Raw genomic sequence first — 15,636 nt, forward strand, 5'->3', positions numbered from 1 at the left:
TACACACATCCATACATACAGTTATAAGCAAAGTATTCTAAAGAAAAGATTACAGGAGACTGACTTGGTGAAGAAGGGAAACCAAAAGTGCTATCAACCAATTAAAAGCAGAGCTAGCTAATGCTCAATCTGGAAAACTGAGCATGAGCAGAGTGCCAACTGGGGAATACAGCAAAGAGAGCTTGACAATTTAACTTAACAATCACTTCATGGCAGATAGATGGGGAAACAATGGAAACAGTGACAGACTTTATTTTCTTGGGCTCCATAATCACTCTAGAGAAAGCAATGGCACCCCACTCCAGTACTCTTGCCTGGAAAATCCTATGGATGGAGGAGCCTGGTAGGCTGCAGTCCATGAGGTAGCTAAGAGTCGGACACGACTGAGCGACTTCACTTTCACTTTTCACTTTCATGCATTGGAGAAGGAAATGGCAACCCAGTCCAGTGTTCTTGCCTGAAGAATCCCAGGGACAGGGTCACACAGAGTTGGACAGGACTGAAGCGACTTAGCAGCAGCCATAATCACTGCAGATAGTGACTGCGGCCACGAAATTAAAAAGATGCTTGCTCCTGGAATAAAAGCTATGACAAACTAGACAGCATATTAAAAAGCAGAGACATCACTTTGTCGACAAAGATCTGTACAGTCAAAGCTATGATATTTCCAGTAGTCATGTATGGATGTGAGAGTTGGACTATAAAGAAAGCTGAGCACTAAAGAACTGATGCTTTTGAACTGTGGTGTTGGAGAAGACTCCTGAAAGTCCCTTGGACTGCAAGGAGATCCAACCAGTCCATCCTAAAGGAAATCAGTCCTGAATATTCATTCGAAGGACTGATGCTGAAGCTGAAGCACTAACGCTTTGGCCACCTGATGAGAAAAACCGACTCATTGGAAAAGACCCTGATGCTGGGAAAGACTGAAGGCAGGAGGAGAAGGGGACAACAGAGGACGAGATGGCTGGATGGCATCACCAACTCAATGGACATAAATTTGAGCAACCTAAGGCAGTTTGCTGATGGACAGGGAAGCCTAGCGTGCTGCAGTCCATGGGGGTTGCAAAGAGTCCGACTGAAGTGGGACTGATAGGATCAACATACACACACTGCTGCTGCTGCTGCTAAGTCGCTTCAGTCGTGTCCGACTCTGTGCGACCCCATAGACGGCAGCCCACCAGGCTCCCCTGTCCCTGGGATTCTCCAGGCAAGAACACTGGAGTGGGTTGCCATTTCCTTCTCCAATGCATGAAAGTGAAAAGTGAAAGTGAAGTCACTCAGTCATGTCCAACTCCTAGTGACCCCATGGACTGCAGCCTACCAGGCTCCTCCATCCATGGGATTTTCCAGGCAAGAGTATTGGAATGGGTTGCCATTGCCTTCTCCACATATATACACTACTATACATAAAACAGATAATCAACAAGGATCTACTGTATAGCACAGGGAACTCTACTCAATATTCCATAATATCCTAAAAGGGAAAAGAATCTAAAACAATAGAAACACGTACAAGTATAACTGAATCACTGTGCTGTATCTCTGAAATGAATACAATACTGTAAATCGACTATACTCTAATATAAAATGAAATTACAAAAAATAAACAATAAAAATAAATTAAAAAACAAGGCAATTTGGATCCAAGCTGAAAATCAGAGTCTTTGGGAAAAACCCATCATAGGTCAGTGGTCCTGGCAGAGCCATAATAATGACCATAAAAGTTCTAAATTAAAATCTTGAATATACAGTAGGGCTTCCCTAGTGGCTTGGTGGGAAAGAATCCATCTACCAATGATGGAGACATGGTTCGATCCCTGATCCGGGACGATCCCACAGGCCTCGGAGTAAGCAACTAAACCTGTGTGCCACAACTATTGAGGCTGTGCTCTAGAGCCCGGGAGCCACAACTACTGAGCCCAAGTGCAGCAACCACTGAAGGCCCGTGCACCCTAGAGCCTGTGCTCCGCAACAAGAGAAGCCACAGCAACAAGAAGTCCATGTACCACCACTAGAGAGTAGCCCCCACTCACCACAAGAGAGAAAAGCCCTCATAGCAATGAGGACCTAGCATAGCCAATAAATATAATGATTTTTAAAAATCTAACACAGAGGAGGGAAAAGATAAGTTAAGCTAAAAACAAGTCAACTTACGATAGGGATCACAGCATAAAGAATTTTTAATAATGGTTGAAATCAAATTAATTGACTGATTTTATAAAACAAAACAAACAAAAAAAGAAGATCACCAGGTAACTCGTGGTACATTAAAGTTTTAGAATTATTGTTCCAAGTATTGGTGTGCCCCAGGCGTCTGTGTGTACTCTCCATCTAGGCCTACAGCTTTAAGAACTATATATTTTTTAATCTCCAAATCTCTCTCTGGCTCCAACCTCCTCTCCTAAATTCCAGATTCATATAAGCAATAGCCTACATGACAACTCCATTTGGAAGGAGTCTCAAATATTTCAAAGTTACTATTAAAACAAAAGCCTTTTCCCTTCTCACTACACAGTCCCACCAAAAAAGGACTGCTAAGTTTACTGTGTACCTGTTACAGGTAATAACCTAAGTGCTTAACACGTATCAGCTGCTTTAATCCTCCCATCACCATCCACAAGAGATAGTTACTATTATTGTGCCCATTTTACAGAGGAGTAATTGAGAGAGAGAAAGTAACTTACCCACAACTATACATCTCCTAAGTATCACCAGTGATTTGAAGCTAGGTAATTTGACTCCAGAATATGTTCCTGTCATACCTCTCAGTTCCATTCAACCAAACACTCAAATATAAAGTCATCATTTCACCATCCCCCACTTCTAATCCTGTGCATTCCACTTTCAAACATTATCTATAATTGATGTATTTCTCTCCATCTCCATGGTCACCCACTCTTTTCCAAGCCATCATTTTGCTTGTGTGTTTGTTAACCTCCTAACTGGTCTTCCTCCTTCCACTCTACCTGATCTTCTCTCATAGCAGTACAATTTTTACAAAGAATCTGATGTTAGTGCCTTCTTTAAATACTTTCATGGGCTGCCATGTGCTTGACCTGAGCCTGCCTTCTCCAGCCTTTGTCTGACATTAGCCTCAGGGACTCTCGTTCCTGAGACAAGCCAAGCACATGCTCCACCCCCAGGGCTTTTGCTCTCCTTGTTTCTGTGGAACCCAAATCATCTTTTCTCCCAGCTCTCCCTCATCCTGCAGATCTCAGTTCTCAAGTCACTTCTTTTCAACCACCCTTTCTAAAGGAGTCACTATTACAGCTCCATTTCCCTCGCTGCACTTAACACATCCAAATCTGAAAATATAAACATATCGCTAGTAGCTAAAGCTGTAGAGAATGTACTGGTCTACTTAGATTTAAATTCTGACTTAATGACCTTCCTGTGGCTCCTTCTCCTCATCTATTAAAAATAAGTGCAATACAACTGCTGTGATGAGTTACAACACTGCCTAGCATATACTAAGTGCTATTTAAGCATTTGATATAATGATTACATATATTTGAAGGCAAGAACCCCCTTGATTGTCTCTATATTTCTGACACTTAGAACACCCAGTTTACAAAAGTTTGTCAAATGACTATTATTCCCTTTCATTGTTCCATTTGTATTAGCGATAGAGTCTACCATTTCCCAATGTTTTATTGATGTTTTTACCCGAGGATCATCAATTAATGGGGCTTCCCTGATAGCTCAGTTGGTAAAGAATCTGCCTGCAATGCAGCAGACCCCAGTTCAATTCCTGGGTTAGGAATATCCTCTGGAGAAGGGACAGGCTACTCACTTCAGTATTCTTGGGCTTCCCTTGTGGCTCAGCTGGTAAAGAATCTACCTGCAATGCGGGAGACCTGGGTTCTATCCCTGGCTTGGAAAGATCCCCTGGAGAAGGGAAAGGTTACCCACTCCAATATTCTGGCCTGGAGAATTCCATGGACTGTATAATTCGTGGGGTCGCAAAGAGTCAGACATGACTGAGTGACTTTCACCAATTAATGTCCCTTCACAGTCTATTTTACATGCATTTATTTAATTCTATTCACATCGACAATTGTCACACAAACTACAAAAAGTACAAAAGCATAATCCATCTTCCAATACCAGGTCAGGGTCAAGTTGAAAGAAAGGAACTATACAGTAAATCACAAGAAGAGTTCAGGTCTCCTGAACAAAGCACACTGCCTGTCACATGATGTATTTAAAGCTGTAAATACTGCCACAGGAGAATCTCTTGTCTTTGCAGCGGCCACACAGTTCCTGCCGATGGGGCCTCCTTAGATTGATGTGTCTTTTCTTTTGAGGGCAGGAACAACGAGACTTTGAACAGGTCTTTAGAAAAGAAGCAACAGTTTGGGCACTAAATGATCAAATTTAGTTCTTCAAATGAAAATATTCCTCCCTACCACTCATCCCTGCTATCTTTATCCTTTGAATCCCATAAGAAGTCCAAGACTAAGTTTTACAAAACCACTCACTGCCCATAAAGTGTCATGCACTTTTTTCCCAGATGAATGGCCAAAGATGACTTTTAAGAAAAGATTGCTGAGCCAATCCAGAAGATATAAGAGAAGTTATAAAAGTTAAAATTGTATAGAGTCTTTTCATTATGTAGGTTTTCACATTTGTAGCCATGTGGGAGTGAGGAGTAGTGAGTGTTAAGTGATTTGATTACCTGAACTGCAGTGTTTCTCAACTGGTAGTATTTTACCTACTAGCAGACATTTCAGAATATCTGGAGTATTTTTGGTTAAGACTGGAGGGAGGAATGTTCTAGGCAGCAGCTCAACCTTTTTGGTACAAGGGACCAGCTTCTTAGACAATTTTTTCACGGACTGGGGGTGGGTGGTGGGTTGGGGATGATTCAAGTACATTACATTTATTGTACACTTTATTTCTATTATTATTATTACATCGGCTCCACCTCATATCATCAGGCATGAGGTCCTGAAGGTTGGGGACCCCTGTTCTAGAGGAAGCTAAATGTTTTCCTTTCAGACATGGCTAATCTTTGCTGGAATTTGAAGTGTTTTTAACCATTATCCCATTCTATCTTCTGATATTAAAAAAAAAAAAAATCACACCCCAAGGAGACTGGTATACTGCCCTGGTCCACCTTCCCAATCCTGTTAATCTTTGAAAATTTATGATCACTGCTCTATTTTCTGCATATGTCCATAGCCAAAAAGAATAAGTCAAGCTTTACCTGTTATATTGTGAAAACGGGCATTTTTATTTTCCAAATGAGTCTCATATGGTTTATCAAATGTTGGATATCTTCCACCCTCCGGCTGATGAGTATGCATTCTTAAGAAAATTCTAACAGTAACATACTCACATAGTGTCTACTCTATGTACTGCTCTAAGCACTTTCTATATAAGTCCATTTAGTACTCACATCACCTTTATAAGGAATAAAAAGCTCAATGAAAAAAATTGTAATTAAAAAAAATCACAATTTACTCTAAAGGTAGGTTTCTGATTTCGGTAATGGTAGGTTAGGTAGTTCTGACTAAGTCTGCTTAGGACAACTAGACAAGCTGAGCAAAGATACTAATTAAAAACAAGAACTACTTGAAGGCACTGGAGAATTACCAAAGTATCCCAGAGAAGGAAACCCAGAAACAGAGATGAGCCTGATATTTGGGACTAGTTTCTCTTCAAAGGCAATTCTGGAACAGGTAAATTTTTAAGACAACAGGAAGCTGAAAATGAGCTTCACAAGCTGATGAGGCTGAGGAATCCTAAATATGTCAAAATGGGAGAGCACCTGTTAACAATTCAGGTTTTGTGCTGGGACCCTGAAAGGCTACACCCTAGAGTAAGAATAAAACAAAAATTCATCAGCCTTCACAGATGCTGAAGCCTAACTTCAAAACAGCTCAATTATAACTGGCAAATAGTAATCAGAAATTGCTAGTATCTTCATCTGCCTAACATAAGCAAACAAGTCTTCTGTGAAAAGATACTATTCTGGCCTCAAATTATCACTATAATTTTTCACATACAATATATGTGAAAAATATATTTCACATTATATAGCACTCAAAAGTAACCAAGTACTAAGGAGACAGAACAACAATTCCTTGAAAACCAAGGAATGTGAAGAGGTTTACATTCCTTCTGTGGATTCCTTACAATCTTCTGTGATTAAGCTAATGGGGTTTTCTGGTACAGATTTTAAGAAAATGATGCTTAATATGCTCAAAGAAATTAGGCTGGTATTTCCAGCTGAGAAATGGACACTTATAAAGACATAAAAATTATAGTACTGGAAAATGAAGTAAGGGGAATCTATAACTAAATAGGTAGTTGCACTGGAAAAGCAGAAGGAAAAACGAGAGAAATGAAAGATGGTTTAGTAGATGATATCCAAACTGCAGCAAGGAGAGACAAAAGCATAGTAAACACAGAAAAAAGCATAAAAGATTTAAGGGATATGGTGACAGTTCTAATATAAATAATTAGAAGAAAAGAGAATGGAGGTAGAAGTAATATTTTAAATTACAATGACTGATAATTTTCCAAACATGATAGAAGTCTCCAAGTTACAGAATTGCGAAATTGTAAGCAGGTAAATACAAAGAAACCACAATTAGGCATAGAATTATAAAACTTCTAAAAATTAAAGCAGAGAGAAATATCTTAAAAGCAAACAGACTTAAGGTGAAAAAAATGAGCTATTACTTCAAAGGAGCTGCAATGAGACCAACAGCCACTTGACAGAAACAATGAAGGTCAGATCCGTAAGGGGCAGAAAGAAACTACTACCAACCTAAAAACTTTACACTCAGCAAAAATAACCTTTAAAAAAAGCTATCCAGACAAAACAAAAGGTGTCACCTTCAGACGTGCATTACAGGGAATATTAAAATTAGGTATTCAGGTAAAAAGAAAGTGGTCCCAGATACAAAAAGGATCTAAAAGCAGCACAAAGAGTAAATATGCAGTTAAAACTAATTAGACTACAAAATTTATGTCTTTTGAAGTTTAAAAATAATATACAACAATAACAGCAAAGACGTTAGGATGAAGTGATAAGGGATTGAGCTTCCCTGGTGGCTCAGACGGTAAAGTATCTGCCTGCAGTGCAGGAGACTGGGTTCGATGCCTGGGTTGGGAAGATCCCCTGGAGAAGGAAATGGCAACCCACTCCAGTACTCTTGCCTGGAAAATTCCATGGACTGAGGAGCCTGGTAGGCTACAGTCTATGGGATCACAGAGTTGGACATGACTGAGCGACTTCGTGTTCTAAGGTCACTGCGTTGTCAAGGAATGGTAAGATCAGCATCTACATAAATTGCTTAAGCATGCTGTAAGATGAACCTTGAAGAACACTAAAGAATGAATAACTGCCAAGATAAGGGAGAGTGATTTAAAAAAAAACACAAACAAATTCAAGTGAACACAGTAAGTAAAAGGAGTATAATAGTAAGAAAGAAAGTTAAGTTGCTCAGTCATGTCCATATCTTTGCGACCCCATGGACTGTAGTCTACCAGGCTCTTCCATCCATGGGATTTTCCAGGCAAGAATACTGGAGTGGGTTGCCATTTCCTTCTCCAAGGGATATTCCCGACCCAGGGATCGAACCTGGGTCTCCCGCATTGTAGGCAGACACTTTACCGTATGAGCCACCAGGGAAGTCTATAATAGTAAGAAGATATATTTAAATCCAAAGTAATTGTAGTAAATTGACTGAGAATGTCAGACTAGAAAAACTAAAGATAATAGTTTAAAAATATTAGACTAATTTTTAAAATTACTTGTAAGTAGTATAAAAATATTTTTAAGTGAAAGATTTAGGTAAAAATTCTTATTATGAAAATCAATGATGTCACACTTTTCTGAAAAGCTTAAAGAGACATCTCCTGCAAGCTGTTTAAGAGCTCATCGAATTCTGTGACACCCTAGACTTTGGAGATACCATGGAATCTGATTACAGCTCTAATACTTAGTATTTGTCTAACTTTGGGCAACTTACTTTCTTACTGAACTTTAGCTTTTTGTTGTGTATCATGGGAATAACACCTACTTCAAAGGTCAGGTTACAGGAGATAACGAAAAGCACTTGGCTCCAAGTTTGTCACATAGCTTAATATAGAGGAGAAAACGGCAACCCACTCCAGTATTCTTGCCTGGTAAATCCCATGGACAGAGGAGCCTGGTGGGCTACAGTTCATGGGGTTGCAAAGAGTTAGATATGACCACCACTACCAAGAGCTTAGTAAAGGCTACCTATTAAGTTACATGCGAACTATTCACAAGATGTTTGAGGAAAAACACACATACCACATATGTAAAAAACCACATTAGGCAACTTAAATCTCCTCCTTCCCCCCAAAAGAGTAGAATTTATGCTTTATTTTCTAAAATACTACAAAAATTCAAACATACAGCAAACCAAACACTCCTACACAAATATCCACATCTAGCAAATCCTAACATTTTGCCACAGAAGCTTCATGTTTAATAACGAAAACATTATGGACACAACGGAAATACACAGTTTGCTTACCTGGCACTGGATTGCTTCCACTCGATAAGGGTTAAAACTCTTTTGGCATTTGCAACAGAGTTGTTTGAAATAAACCTAAAGAGAAATTTTTACACAGGGTTTATGTGCACCCTAGGCTCCCAGTTCTTAAGTAATCCATTCCTTCACCTTGTAGCTTGCTTTTGCCCAATCTCTATGCTGAAGTCTTAAGCTCTTGTGGTGCTATCAGTCACTCTTTCTTATTTTTTGAATCTCATTTTCTTTACCTGTAAAATTGAGACAATGCCACTTTCTTTTTCTATAGTTTTGACAACTACCCGATAATGTACATAAAGTACTACAATAAAATTCTTCAGTAAGAAGCAGCTATTATAATTTTATTCATTGTGCAGACAAAACACTTGACCTTCTTTTGTCCTGGTCTATTTGTCTGTTTCTAATTTTTTCAGTATTTCTCCATTTGAAATTCAAATTAATTACAGTTACACACCAATCCACATGTTTCTAGGCTTTACGCATTCTCACTTCAATTTATAAACCTTTAAAATCATACTTTGACAACAAGATGCCTTCCCTCTGACAGAATTAATCATCCCCCTCCTGTATTATTTTTGTACCACTTCCATGCCACCAGTGCCAATGCACAGATCACCAGTCTCATCTTGTCTGCATCATTCCTATCAGAAGCAATTTCTTCAAGATGAGTTCTATGTCTTGTTTTTTTGTATTCTTAAATCATGAGTGCTTGAATTAAACCCACTGTTTTTATTATAGCAAGAAAAGGAAAGTAATTTTAGTTTAGTTAAAATATCTATTTTACCTCCAGGATCTAGTAAATGGCTAGTGCAAAAGGAAAAAAAAAAAAACTTTTCATTCGCGTCTTAGCATACCTCCTTGCTCTCTTCCTCTATACTCCTTAAGTCAGAAAAGCAGTTATCTAAAATGCAACAGCATAGGGGCCTCAAACTCAAATGCTTATAGAGGTTAATCAGAGAGACTAGGTGTAGGCTGTTGCAAAATGAAGGGCAAGTGCGGAGTGAAGGGAGACAGAAGCTGCTCAGTCCCCGTCTACTGCTCCTGACACAGAAGTCTGACTGTTCAGGAAAATCTAAAAATGCAAAATGTGAAATCTTTCCCAAATTTAGTATGTTGACAACTGATTCAAATTAAGGCATGGAGCCTAAATGAGTCAGTCTCTCATCGTTAACCTTCACAATAAATTATTTCTGTCACTGCCCCACCTTGTGGACAGACAGTGGAAATTTTCTAGAGCTAAAGCCCAAATCTGTTACAATACACCCCAACTAAAAAATGATTATACAGGTAGGGGGAATCTGTTGTACAGCACAAGGAACTCAGTTCAGTGCTCTGTAGTGACCTAGATGGGCCGGACTGGGGGTGGGATAGGAGGGAGGTCCAGGAGGGAGAGGATATATGTATACACACATCTGATTAACTTGGTTGTACAGCAGAAGCTAACAACACTGTAAGGCAACTATTAATATACCCCAATTTTTTTAAAAATTATAACAAATCCCAATGTATACAAGGTCAAGAGTTCATCTAAATAAGGTAACATTTTGTCCAACGCAACTACCAAACCAAATGTAACACCAGGATGTGGTTCAGGAGCTCAAGCTCTTGTGGACGGCACAATTCCGTTCAGTCCAAACCTTTGCTTAGCACCATGTCCTTGGCACTAAGGCTGCGTTATAGTCACATCCCATTAAGACACACAGTCTTCCTCCGTTTAACATCCATGCCCACCCCATTCTTCTCCCACGTCCCACTCACTTTCACTTACCTTATTAGTTCCAGAAATGCACCACACATAAGCACTCTCCCATCTGGTCTTACAATCTTTACAGTGAAAATAGCCATATTTGGGTTCTAAAAACTGCAAATAAGGAGGAAAAATCCTTTACCATCTTGAGGGGTCAAAAGTGAAAGTGAGAAGTCATTCAGTCGTGTCCAACTCTTTGTGATCCCATGGGCTGTATACAGTCCATGGAATTCTCCAGGCCAGAATACTGGGGTGGGTAGCCTTTCCATTTTACAGGGGATGTTCCCAACCCAGGGATCAAACCCAGGTGTCCCGCATTGCAGGCAGATTCTTTAACAACTGAGCCACAACGGAAGCCCTGAGGGGCGAAGGAGGGAGGAGGATAAAAAGCCAGATCCTGCTATCCTTGTGGTTTTGTATAAGTAAAAAACAGGAAGCCTCCTTAACCTCACTCATAGCTATTCTCAAGGTCAGTACATGAACTCAGCTGTCAAGGACTGATTACTCTGGGACCCTTCTCGCTTCTCTCAGGCTTTTCAAATCTGTTTTCCCCAAGGCCATGAGCACCAGCTGCACAAAATGAAGATCTGATCACATACTTCACAAACCCAAAACCCCTCTTTTGCCTCATTTGCAACAGCTATGGTTCCCAAACTTTGGGGGTTTCACAGGCTTAAAGTTGGCTTATTTTACCAAAAAGCTAAAGAAACAAAGCAAAAACACAGGGACTTCCCTAGTGGTCCAGTGGTTAAGAATTTGCTTTCCAATACGGGGAGGTGGGTTGGACCCCTAGTGGGAAACTAAGAATCCCACATTAGAAAGTACTGAGCCAGGGGCTCTAGAGCACGAGTTGCCATTAGAGCAAAGCAGGCGCGCTGCAAGGAACGATCCCGCGTGCCGCCAGTCAGACCCAAAGCAGTCCAATCAATAAATTTTAAAAACCCACACAGGACATGTAAAATATATGTTTTCAGAACTTCCTCTCTCCATTATCAAATAAAGGGAGGAAGCGCAAGAAGATTCTGCTCTCATGGAGCCAGAAATGGCGGGGGAAAAAAAAGAAGGCTAAGGCTAGGGGAGAGAAAGCTCACCTGGAAGTTGGGCCTCCCAAGCGGCTGGCTGGAGTCTACCGGGGCCGGCTCGCTCTTCCTCTCCCGAGGACTCGAGGAGTCTTCCTCCACCAGCTCCTCACGTGGCTGAAGTTCCTTGGGGGGATCCTCTTCCGACCTTGGTGGTGGTGATGGTGGTGGTAGTGGCAGGGGCGGCTGGCCAGCCTCGGGAGGACCCGAGAGCTCCTCCCGCAGTCGCACCTCACCCCAGTGGCCGGGCACCGGCGAAGAGAGGCCCCAGGCAGATATGGGTGCCCTGTGGCCTGCGCTGGCCCAGGGGGAGAGGCTGTCCAGGGTGCGAGGCCCCAGAGAGCACTGCACGGACTTGCCCACCCGGAGGCTCACCTGCACGCCCACATCCTTGGTGTTAGCCTTGCGCAGCCGCAGGCTCAGGCCGGGGTTCATATGGGAGAAAACGGCCATGAGCTGGGCTCTCTTGTAAGGGTCCACGCAGCAGTCGGAGGCATTGGAGGGCATCAGCAGCCTGGGCCTGGCCAGGAAAGTGGGGGGAACATTGGTTTGCCTCCAGTGCGGTTGTCTGTGCTCAGAGAGTCCAGACTGGCCCAAACGTAGCATGTTCCCATAGCCCGGGTACAAGCTGTAGGGAACACAGAAGATGCGCTCCATCCTACCACCTGGCGCCCAGGCGCAGCGCAATAGCAATATCCCGAGGCAGTTTGTTTCAAGCCTTGTTTTGTGTTCCACCTTCATCCGCCCCCTTTTTCTCCAGGTCACGTTGGTTCACGTTTTTCCGGAGCTTCTCCATTTATTTCAGATTCTGACGAGTGCTGCTGCCTATTACCCAAATTGGAGGAGGGAAGGCGATATCCCTACCTAGAGAGGCCTAATTGCCACCTGATCCCTAATTGGGATCTCTGTTTCTCTTCAATTCACTGCTCTTGAATCTTTTTTTTTCAAAGCTGTTTTTCATTTAACTTCTTATTCACACACATGCTTTAATTAGCAAATTCTAATTTATTCCTATGCATGTATAGTCGTTTCAGTCATCCAACTCTTGGTGATCCTATGAACTGCAACCCACCAGGCCCCTCTGTCCATGGGATTCTACAGGCAAGAATACTCGAGTGGGTTGCCATGCCCTTCTTCCCAACCCATGGATCAAACCCAGGTCTCCTGCATTGCAGGCAGATTCTTTACCATTTGAGCTACCCGGGAAGCTCCAATTTATTCCTATACTGACTTACAATTTCAGAGACTGTGTTTTAAAAATAAAAAAGATTGAATACAAGCAGCAAAATTTGAGCTGCTGCACTATTAGAGTGAGCCTAAAGAAGACAGAATTATGGCAGGACGCATAAATGTAAAAAACCTGGTTCTGCAGCAGCAAGAAGCATAGTTATGGGGGTTGGGGGGACAGTGTACTTAGCGAAATAATACATTTCAGAGGGTTGTATAACATGCCAACCGGTCTCATTAATCCACTCTAGTGAGAATTCTCCCCAAAAGGGGAAAAGAAGCAAACTGTTCTTAGAGATTAAATGCAGACTTAATCACAGGGTAGTTAAGTATCTTAAGTAAAAGACTTGAACAGAAACTTGCATGCTGCATGCTAAATCGCTTCAGTAGTGTTCCACTCTTTGCAACCCCATGGACCCCTCTGTCCACCTGGGCCTTGTTTACTAGACAACTTACTCAACTGGATGATTCCGTTTCCCCATCTGACAATACTAAAAAATTTGTAAGATTATCATAAGGTTAAATGTGATATTACTTATAAAGCATAAATAACAACTCACAGATGCTCCTTAACAGGTAGCTGTTATTGGCTAAAGATCACAGGCCTGGGTGTCTGTGCTATTTAGACCTAGATGATCATACGCTTTTGTATCTATGTGTACTAGAAAGGTGTCTACAGCCAAGGATTATGATCAAACTAAAATGACACCTCAGGTACCAAGTAAATGGCACCCTTTTTCGAATCCAAAGTTGCTTTCACTGTTCATTGGTCAGAAGCCTTTGTATAGTAGCAAGGCCTATGAGCCACTATCACCTTCAGAATCCAGTTGAAAGCTTTCTAGGTCCTACAATAAACACCTGAATTAAGCCTTGTGCTAGCCATAGCCCATACTCTGTGAGTGAGACTGCTGTCTTCCAGGGCAGTTTCAAGAGCAAGTCAGGCACAAAACAGGTGCTTAGTACCCTAGGAGCATCAAGGATACGTCAAGGATACTACGGAACCTGCAGGAGGAAGTATTTTCCAAAACTACAAGAGACTTGAGATAGGCTTAACAATTTTTCAAGCCGGGAGTCTCAGAGGTTTTTGAAATTCTGCTGCCCAACAGCAACACACACTCTATAACCAATGTACTCCGGCTTCAAATCTCAGCCCCTTCCACTCTATAGGGAGCTCTCCGTTGGGGAAGAAGTCATCCGCGCCGACTGACCACTGTGGGGTTTTCTAACGTCTGCCCACTTTGGGCGACGCCCTCTTAGTAGAGAACAAAGACTTTTCACAGACCGCAGGCCGCGTCGGGGGTGGGGGCGGCCATCCAAACGAGAGACGGAGCGGAGGAGGGGAAGGCAGGGCGTATACATGGGGCGTGGTCCCTCCAAACAGCGCGGCTTGGTACTCTGAAGGCTCGGAAGAAGAGAACGAGCATCCCGGCTCTTTCTTTAGCGACTCCGGAATGAAGCAAGGTTTAGCCCTCGCCACAAGCGGCAGCACTTACGGCGCAGCCAGAGTCTGATTCCGGTGGGCGTATACGCTGCGTGCTGCGTCATGGCGTCATTGCGTGACATATCCCGAGAGCAGGCTTTTGGCGCGAGAATCTGAAACCCGGTGGGCGGAGGTGCGGCTGCTGAAGTTTGCTGTCTGGGGCGGTGGGTCTCCGCGAAGGAGCGTGAGGGATCCGGTTTCTTATCTGAGTGCCGGCGCGTTTTGTCAGACTCCTCTGGCCAAAAAAAAAATAAACCAGCTTCACCTCTGAAGGCGGTTAGTGTTGGCAGGGGTGGAGATGGGCAGCCTTCCGCGGTCTCAGGCGGCGGGGAGCGCCTCCGGTGCTCGGGTGGGAACCGAGCCCCCTACCCTCGCTGGTCCCTGCCAGCCCCGCACCGACAGGGAGAAGGGACCAGCTCCTCGGCTGGAGGCTCCAGCCCCCCCGCCCCGTCCTGGGAACTCCGTGGCCCAGCTTCGGGCTCCGCTCGGCCCACATGTCCCAGGCTGAAATTTCCTTCATTGGAATCACGATGAAGTTACTTTACCGGAATATTGCTGTTTTGGAAAATGTTTCATCGTCTGTGGCACATTGTATCTGCCTCATCGCTTAGTCCCCAGGTAGTTGCTGTGTTAACGAAAATTTACTGATTGGGAATTGTTACCCGGTGTTTATCTAATAGCCCTCTGCTAACTGCGCAGCCACTGGCCACACGTGACTAGTTAATGAAGATTAAATAATAATTAAAAATTCTGTTCTTCAGCAGACTTGCCACAGTTGTGCTGAGTCATGTGGCTAATGGCTGCTCTATTGGACTGCACAAATACAGAATACTTAATTCCCCGCGGTGAGTTCGATTCTTGTTTTAAAATAAACAATGTAGCTTCAGGCAGGTTTACCGCTTCCGGTTTTACCTCAGACTCACTTAGCAAGGACTGCATCTGTGTGAAGTGTATTTTGGTGTTCTCTTTTGCAGACTCACCAAACTTTGAAGCAATAGTGTAGATAAAAATGCCGATTGGATGCAAAGAGAGGCCAACTTTTTTCGACATTTTTAAGACGCGATGCAACAAAGCAGGTATTAACAGATTTTTTATATGAATTGATCGTTTACATAGAGAAAAATGTTTTCAGAAAAATGTAATTATGCATGCTTGTTGAAAAGAATCCAGTGTTTCACGTTTTTGTTTACACCATAAACTGTGCTTTATGAAGTAATAAATCAGAAAAGTAATCATTTACAATTAACCAAATAATCGGTGTAGAACCTGTGGTAGATAAACAGGAAACTGGCCCCTTGATGAGTAGAACTGTTTTTAAAGCAGAGACTTTCTAGCAAGTCAGAAGCATTAGTAACATAATAGCAGAAGTTGTCCCAACTTTTTGGTCTCAGTTGGCCTTACACTCTTAAAATGATTGAGGACTGAGAGCTTTTGTTTAGGTTACCATATTAGAAATTAAAACTAAGAACTTTTAAAAACATAAATAACAAAAATAAACTCATTGCATATTAACATGAATAATATGTTTATGAAAAATAACTTTTCCAAGAAAAATGTGAAGAGTGACAT

General features: G+C 42.2%; 1 protein-coding gene and 1 long non-coding RNA gene across 58 annotated transcripts in view; one reads left to right on the plus strand and one right to left on the minus strand.

Annotated features, from left to right (window-relative positions):
• ZAR1L overlaps positions 1 to 13,890 on the minus strand; it is a 91,284-nt gene extending 77,394 nt beyond the window's left edge. For 48 of the 50 annotated variants that reach the window (XR_006544143.2, XR_006544139.2, XR_006544140.2 and 45 more), the window contains exons 1-3: positions 11,373 to 13,890; positions 10,303 to 10,395; positions 8,520 to 8,594 (exon numbers count right to left, since the gene is read on the minus strand). This is a non-coding gene — a long non-coding RNA (zygote arrest 1 like). Of the gene's footprint in view, positions 1 to 4,015; positions 4,336 to 8,519; positions 8,595 to 10,302; positions 10,396 to 11,372 lie in introns of those variants that run through there. The other 2 variants (XR_003102874.3, XR_006544150.2) reach the window with 2 other exon arrangements.
• A 15-nt stretch (positions 13,891 to 13,905) lies between these two features.
• Positions 13,906 to 15,636, plus strand: part of BRCA2 (BRCA2 DNA repair associated) — a 54,238-nt gene continuing 52,507 nt past the window's right edge. For 5 of the 8 annotated variants that reach the window (XM_044927322.2, XM_044927327.2, XM_044927326.2 and 2 more), the window contains exons 1-2: positions 14,207 to 14,343; positions 15,042 to 15,143. In XM_044927322.2, coding sequence (XP_044783257.2) covers positions 15,077 to 15,143 — 67 coding nt within the window. In that variant the 5' untranslated portion in view covers positions 14,207 to 14,343; positions 15,042 to 15,076. The other 3 variants (XM_044927325.2, XM_044927323.2, XM_044927324.2) reach the window with 3 other exon arrangements.

Source organism: Bubalus bubalis, chromosome 13 (assembly GCF_019923935.1).
Source record: "Bubalus bubalis isolate 160015118507 breed Murrah chromosome 13, NDDB_SH_1, whole genome shotgun sequence".
NCBI classification, from domain to species: Eukaryota; Metazoa; Chordata; class Mammalia; order Artiodactyla; family Bovidae; genus Bubalus; species Bubalus bubalis.